The sequence below is a fragment of the Anabrus simplex genome, chromosome 2 (assembly GCF_040414725.1).
Source record: "Anabrus simplex isolate iqAnaSimp1 chromosome 2, ASM4041472v1, whole genome shotgun sequence".
In the NCBI taxonomy this organism is placed as follows: Eukaryota; Metazoa; Arthropoda; class Insecta; order Orthoptera; family Tettigoniidae; genus Anabrus; species Anabrus simplex.
The window spans coordinates 1,040,460,464-1,040,468,920 of NC_090266.1; the positions used below are offsets into that span (position 1 = coordinate 1,040,460,464).

The following is an 8,457-nucleotide window of genomic DNA, read 5'->3' on the forward strand; positions in this document are numbered from 1 at the left end:
CTCTGTAAAACCACTGTATTCCAGGTTCTGCAAGTGCTTTGATCATGTCCACACTGAGCTCATCCAGTCCAGCAGACTTTTTTTTCATTTTACTTATTGATGTCTCCACTTCCAACAAGGTCAAACTTCCTGCACTGTTGTTTATAGTGTTTAGAGGGTCATCATTTGTATTACAGTTCAATAGGTGACAAATATCTACCGAATTCCTATAATATTTCATTTTCATTTCTAGTTACCTCTCCATTTGGAAGCTTTCTAGTATCGATGGTACTGATATCATTTCTTTGTTTTGAACAATGCTATACAGGAGCTTCATGTGCTTGTCTTGCCCTATTCTGTTTGCAAGATCATCCTTGCATTTCCGTTTCCTCGTCAGCTATTCCTTTGACCTGTATATTTTTTCCCTGTAAAATGATAGTTTCCCCTCAATTTTACTTAGATTTCCTTGCACTATGGTGGAATATAAAGCTCTTCTTGTACCATTTCTAGCTTTTACAGCAACTTTCCATCATACAGTTTCCATGGATTTTCTTATTTGGTTCCGACATTGACATGACAAGAAAAAAGAAAAAGAAAAAAAGGGAAACGGTGAAAGATGTATAAAAATGTATATTATCATTTAGCAGAAGCAAGAAGAGCACAGCAAAATGTTAGGCAAAAACTTCAGACTGGGGGCCTTAAGTATTCCCAAAGAACTTTTAAATGAAAGAAGGAATTATGTAAGTGCTTTACAAAAAAGTACAGAATCAGAAGCATGAAAATATCTCTTTGCTTCACGTATTTCAAAATGGAAAAAAGAAGGGGTGGACACAGCTTGAGCACGATTTGTGGACCATGCAGCTTCTTCAATTTATAACACAAATCAAAACAAATTTGTGTATGGAATAAAAGCAAACCAGACATTACCTACAGTTACTCCCATAAATATTCGGTCAGTCTGATTTTTCACACACTTTTATTGGGTAGTTATTCTTACACTATGATAATGTTTAATACAACAAACATTGAGATGTAATTCAAAATCTTCTGACAGTCATTATTACGCCCTCTGTCGTACATTAAATAAAAGCAATAATTCCAGTGCCACCTCAAAAATATTCGGCCACTATACAAAAAGCATCATAAACTTGCATAATTCACAACAACGTTACACATTCAGTACTTTGTAGGTCCACCTTGATGTTTTAGGATCTATTCCAGTCGATTCGGCATACTGGCAATAACTTTCTTGATATAATCAGGGCTTAATGCCGCCCATTCTTGTAGCAGTCTCCTCTTCAAGTCCCTGAAGGAACTCGGCCGCCGCAATTGCAGAGCTGCCTTCATTTGACTCCATACCTTCTCGATGGGGTTCAGGTCGGGTGATTGTGGTGGAGTTTCAAGACCTTCGGGGAGTTGTACAACAGCCACTCCCTGATAAGTTCACGACTTGTGCTTGAGGTCGATATCTTGATAGAACATGAAAGTACACTGTATACCAAGTTGTTCTGCAAATTGTCGCAAATTGTTTTTGAGGATAGCCAAATACCCCCTTTTTTGTCAAAGTATCTTCAATGAAACTCAGTGCACCAACCCCGTTCGATGCTACACATCCCTACACGATTACTCTTCCTCCACAATTTCTTACCGTTGCTTGTAAATTGCTTGTTCTCAGTTCCTCATGACGTTTCCACCACACAAATTGCTTTCCGTCGGACCCGAAGACGTTGAACTTTGACTCATCAACAAATAACACATCCTCCCACCAAGCACTGGGTTTGCGTACGAAGAATTTTGTGAACTCTAGCCGCTTGTTTTTATTTACTGCACTAATGTATGGTTTCCTCCTAGCTCTTCTCCGAAATAACTCATTCCTTCGCGGTACTCTTCGCACGGTATCAGTACCCACTTTCTTTCCACACTCCTCTAAAACTGCTGCTGCCAGTTTCGGAGCACTAATTTTCAGATTTCGTTTTCCATTCTGAAGCACAACCGCTCCTCTCGTTGTGTCAGCCTTCTTGGTCTGCCTGTCTGGGGAATTGACTTAATTCTGTCTTCATTTTTGCATCGTCTTATTATATCTCCAATTGTTGTTCTGGTTATGTTAAGCATCTGCGATATCTTTCTATACGATTTACCTCGAGCACGATGGAATATCACGAGCTGGCGTTCTTTAAAAGTGGTACTGTGTTGTATTTTGCACCCCATTTAATACCATTCCGCAACACTGCAGCAAATGATTTCTGCACGACGTGTCTCGCGGCACTGCACTCCTGAACTGAACGTTTTGCAACGCTATCTGCCCTGTCTCTATCAATGAACACAACGACAATCCCGGCCTTTTCGGGTAACCCAATATATTTGAGGCGTGTCATTTCACCCATGTCCACTACGTCCTTTCTTTTACAGCATACTGTACATCAATGTTCCGTGATTCCTCTTCGGCCTAAGCAACCAAATGTAGTTTCATAACTTGGACACATTTGGTTTCACATTCGGCTCATGGGTGCATTATTGTCATCACTTTTTTGCAGATTTTATCAGTGGCCAAATATTTATGGGAGTGACTGTATGTAAGTAAGAAGCAGTGAGAGATGGGAACTCAATCAGCCAGTGCATTAACTCATTCTTACATCATAGTGATCACAATTAGCATAGATACATTCCTTTAACTAAAATTATTTGTTGTGGTGCAGCAGACTACACAAAATGTCAGCCCATTAGTTTAAGAAACAAATTTTCAAGGTTGAAAATATACCTATCACTGTCACCAAATCACGGAATATGGGAAAGAAAGAACTGTGAGTATGGTTCAAAGAAGTTTCTCATTTACTGAGAAGAACTGCACCCATCTTTTCCATCCCTGGATCACTTAGTGATACAGGCCGTTTCAAAGACACGCCTCTAATCATAATACTTTCCAGATCCTCCCCTCCAGTAATATGAAAAAAAAAAAAATTACAGTAACAAGACAAGTTTCCTTTCAGCAGTGAAATCAAACCACTGATTAACAGAAATTCTGCCAGCTTGTGAAGACATCTGCTTTGAGATTTTTCACACACAGCATTCTTAAAATCCAATCTTTTATTCATTTTCAATATTCCCCTCTGTAGTTGAGGGTCATGATCAAATATTCATGGTTTGCAAGCAACCATACAAAGGAGCATCCTATGGACTTGGTAGTGCACATGAAATACTGCCTACAGACATAAAAGCAGCTATAAAAAGAGTGCTGTAAAAAGACTCTTGTCCATTACAGTATTATGCTTGGTGCTTTAAAAGTGTTTCTTCATTTTTTGATCAACAAGACACTGCTATATATGTTTCACACTCCAACTGCCCAACTCACCACATCAAGCTGATGATAGTGTGTATGTTTGCTGCTTTTAACTGCTTTTCCTCATAAAAATCTGTAAATATTTCATAACATTACATTTGAAGGTTGCAGCTTGTTTTGTTTTTTGTGTATGGCTTTCCCACAAGGTGCACATTCCTACATTCCTGCAAAGGAACCTCGAAATAGGTTTCGAGGTAAGTTCATATATAGCTCGTCAACTGAGGACTCAATTTTATCACCAATAACTTCTAAAGTAAGGAGTTCCCATACACTGTAAAAATGTCCAGCTGCAATCATCATAAATGCAAACAATTGAGAAATAAAAAGCTGACATACCTTATCAGATACCACCTTGTCAAATGTTCTGCACACCTTAAGGACCCTTTCACGGATCTGGTCCCTGCTAAGCTTTTCATCAGAAAAACACCGAACTCTATCAGCATTCTGAAAAGGTGGTCATCAGAGAAAATCAACATAAATGTTATAAAGTCCACTCACATGTAAAAAATATATAAGTTATATGCACCATGAAGGAGCCATCACAGGGGTACGTAAGTGGGTACAGGCACAAGACATAGTAGCATAAAAATAAAACAATGAAATACTGTACCACAGCAAGCATTCGTTGCAGGGTAACAAACACTTGCAATATGGTGCTGGAGTACAGTCGGACATGGAGGCATAAAGACAATGAACGTTCTGAGGAAGATCTTGCCACAGCTGGCACAACAGACCCTCTAAATCTGCCGCAGTTGCCACTGGCCGAAGTTGCTGTCTAATATGGTCCCAAACGTTCTCAATGGACGAGAAGTCTGGAGACTGTGCTGACCAAGGAAGCATGATGACAACATGAAAGCAGGCCGAGATAACCGTACTATGTAAGCCAGTCATTATCCAACTGGAAAATGGGATTGCTGAGCTGCACCAGAAATGGAAGCACACAGGGTCGCAGAATTTCCTTGAAGTATCACCTTATAATATTTGTATTATTATTATTATTATTATTATTATTATCCTATTACAGAGACATTGTTTTATCTATAATGGGGACTGTCACTCACCCAGTCACCTCCACTGCGAGCCTCTCTCCCGCCAAGCACTTTGCCGTAATGCGGCCAGTGCTCACCCGGCACCGAGTCATAGTGTGTTTTCGAACAAAATTACCTGTAATTTATGAAGGTATTATATACATACACATGTTCATGTAACGAAAATGTCACTGGAACAACACACTGAGCACGAAACATATAAACACTTGACTAAACTAAACCTTACGCTGATAAAAGCACTCAGCAGGCTGAAAAGGAGGGAAACTTGTGCTGCTGAGAAGCACATTACAGCAAAGTTTGCTTGCCGGGAGATAAGCTCTCAGCGCAGGCAAACAGGCGAGTGACAATCCCTGTCATAGATAAAACAATGTCCCTGTAGTAAGATAATAATAATAATAATAATAATAATAATAATAATAATAATAATAATAATATTGTTTTTACGTCCCACCACCTACTACTGACGGTTTTCAGAGATGCTGAGGTGCCGGAATTTTTTCCCACAGGAGTTCTTTTACATGCCAGTAAACCTACCAACATAAGGCCAACGTATCTGAGCACCTTCAAATACCACCAGACTGAGCCAGGATTGAACCTGTCAAGTTGGGGTCAGAAGGCCAGCACCTCAACCGTCTGAGCCACTCGGCCCGGCCTCTGTAGTAGGACTGAAAGAGGAATATGATAAGAGGCCATATTTTTTTTATATTTTCATGAACTAGTCACAATATAGGAAATCATAACAATATAAAGGAATAGGAAGAGAGAAAGGAATTCGTCTCAGAAAAGAGCAAATCATATTAAACTAGTGTACGCCAAGAAGGATCTCATGCTCTCGTTGCAGATAATATTGGAACTAACAAAGATCTTTGCTTATTTAAGACATGTTTTTCCAAGTTTATCACGTTCTAAGTTAAAATAAGGTATTTGTGAAACACCACAACGGGAACTCTCAAACAAATTGTATCAAATTAAGTTTACAAGTGTGGAATTGCTCGTTTGGTGCTCATTTGTAGCAGTTACATATTCTCCATTCACATTTGGTCATTTCTTCTGAAAATTTGAGAGCTGTGAGTGATGAACAGGAAGGAAACAGACATAATGGAGAAATGTTAATAAGGTTTGTGGAATTCTACAGCGGTGAGGTATTATAGCAAGTTTCTGAAGAGAAAAATCTTAAAGCAGGAAGCATTTCTCAGGCTTTCATGATACGGTATGCAGGTTTCCGTTCCCTTGCTCTAACAGTGGACAATTTCACTTCTTAGTGAATATTTTTCTAACTAGACAATATACAACTCAGAAAATTTGAGTATGTGAAACATAATCTGGCACAGTAATGATTCAGACAGAAGGCAGTATTATTGGACATTTATGTTTTCTTATATATATAAAAATTATATCAGTATGTAACTGGAGTCATAGATAGGCTTTTGCAGATGATGTTATAGTGTACAGAGTAGTAAATAACTTACAGGATTGTGAGCGACTATGAAAAGACCTTGCCGGTATAATGGTAAACAAAATGAAAAGTCAGGTTGTAAGTTTCACCAAGAGGAATAATCCTCTCAGTTTTAATTACTGTATTGATGGGGTGATAGTACCTCATGGAGATATCTGTAAGTACCAAGGTGTTAACATAAGGAAGGATCGTCATTGGGGTAATAGTTAATGAAATAATGATGATCAATGGGTTAATCGCATTAATGAGGTAGTAAATAAAGGTTACAGATCCATATGGTAATGAGGGTATTTAGCAGTTGCAGAAAGGATGAAAAAGAGAGGGTATGTAAGACCCCAATTAGAGTATGGTTCCAGTGCCTGGGACCCACAACAGGATTACTTGATATGAGAACTGGAAAGATCCAAAGGAAAGCAGCAAGATTTGTTATGGGTGATTTATGACAAGAGAGTAACTTAGTGTTAAAATAATGTTGTAAACTTTGGGCTGGGAAGACTTGGGAGTAAGGAAATGAGCTGCTTGACGAAGCAGTGATCTAAGCTGTCAGTGGAGAGATGGAGTGAAATGATTTTAAAATATGATTAAGCTTGAGTGAAGCTTTTAAAGATAGGAAACATCATAATACGAAGTTCATTGAAATAATTTAAGAAAAGACTAGGTAAACAAATAATTCAAATTTTCAACAACAATCAAGTTAAAAATATAAACATAAAATGTAAGAGTTAAACTAGCAGTTGGTGACTTTTAGATTCAGCATATTCATTCTGATGAATTATTTTTCCTCCAGGGTAAGAAAAAAAAATCTACTGATCCCTAGCTTTATCAATCTTATCATTAAGACAAAAACATTATCTTTTCATATACATATAACAATACCCTTATCCAACCTGTAGTACAGGACATAATTGTCTGGGTTTATATGATAAAATAAAAATGAAAATAAATAATGCTATTTTAATGTATGTCCCTTCAATTACTATCAGTAACAAAATATTGTTGGAAATTTCCTCTGAAAATGAACTTTAACATTAGGTGACGAACTTGCAACCTAGAGCAGAGTTGAAAATATTATGCGGCTGATCCACGAAAATGAAATGCAAGTAGAATTTCAGAAAATTACCTAACAGAGCAATTATAAGAACAGTTTATAATTGTGTATGTAATTTATGTAGCATAAACAAATCCTATTTATACTTTATAGTACGGTTTTAACTGTTAGCCTACAAACTACGGAACAGAACGCGAGTGTTATAGGTTGTTGCTTGTTGTTTAAAGGGGCCTAACATCTAGGTCATTAGTCCGAGTGTTATACAGGGCTAACATACTATATAGGCAGATTGTTGGAGACGGAAACAGCATAATTTCCATATGAGTCAATGCATACTAAACTTAAAGGTCTTCTCTTAGACTGCAGGAGCTACAACATTCTCTCCATTAGCCTCATTCCCCCACACATCAATACGATGATATATTCAAGGGGCAAACAGGGTTTTTAATGTCTACCATTCGTTCATTTCAGGGGAATGGGACATCAGACATGCATATTGATATATGCAGGTAACTATAACAGCCTGTCTTAAGAGTATATATGGGACTATTCAAGTACCAGTAGGCTACATAAAAAAAAAGTGCAAACAAAAGCGCTCAACATTGTCTTTACTGAATGGGACCTAAATATACGCCCCTCCACCTTCGCAACTGTATCATCGGGCGTAATAAAAAGAAGAGCGATTTTGCTTTAAGAAATGTAGGGTAAACAATGAAGAGTACCGGTACACCTATTAAAATTTATGAATCCATAAAAATAAATTACTCGTCATGAAAATTTAACATGCATAGGCTGTTAATAAAAGAAAATTCCGAACCAGAAAAAAAAGCCAAACCAGAATTTTTCCCCATTAGTACAAGTGTCTTCATACACAATTCGTACCTGTGCCTTTAATAGAGGACGAGAAAAGGTACGGTTCCTGATATAAGTGTGGAGATCATTGTGATGAAGTCCTGTAACAGCTGCTCTAGGAACTACTGCTCTTAAAATACAGGAACTTCGTGGTAGAAGAACTTTCATGTAACGTACTATCGCTGCCATTTCCTGTTTAAACCGTACGTGAACACAAACCTATACGAACGAATTTCACGCGAGTTGTTAGTTACGGCACACCATGCTCTTTGCCAAAGTTTATAGCATTCCCAGAGATACACAAAAGTACGCGTAAGTGATCGATCATGTGCATACATCATAACTGCCAACAACGCTACTGTACAAGTAGACTGGAACTAACAAGAGCAGTGTCCACCCATCATCCTAAAACCTACCTTGAAAGTTAGTTGAAAGTAATACTAGTCGTTACATGTTGGATTACACAGCCCTAACTGGAAACTTTCATACATATCGCAGTGATGCAAGGATGTCCAGGGCTCCGCATAATCTTTCGGGATCTATCAGAGGTAGAGGCAGACTATTAATTTTTAATGTAATATTCTCCTAGCACATCGTTTTTTTTTAAAAAAATTATTATATAGAGCCCACAACGACAAAATCTCACATTAAGAGACAGTTCAGTTAATTAACATGGAGAATTTTACACCAGCAAAACTATAAATCGAACACAGCAATCGGATAAAACAACAATCTA

General features: G+C 37.9%; 1 protein-coding gene across 1 annotated transcript in view; it reads right to left on the minus strand.

Moving 5' to 3' along the window:
* Positions 1-8,025, minus strand: part of LOC136863267 (acyl carrier protein) — a 71,948-nt gene extending 63,923 nt beyond the window's left edge. Inside the window, exons 1-2 of the mRNA XM_067139652.2 lie at positions 7,752-8,025; positions 3,653-3,760 (exon numbers count right to left, since the gene is read on the minus strand). Of these exons, the coding sequence (XP_066995753.2) occupies positions 3,653-3,760; positions 7,752-7,910 (267 nt within the window). The 5' untranslated portion in view covers positions 7,911-8,025. The remainder of the gene's footprint in view (positions 1-3,652; positions 3,761-7,751) is intronic.
* Between the last annotated feature and the right edge of the window lie 432 nt (positions 8,026-8,457).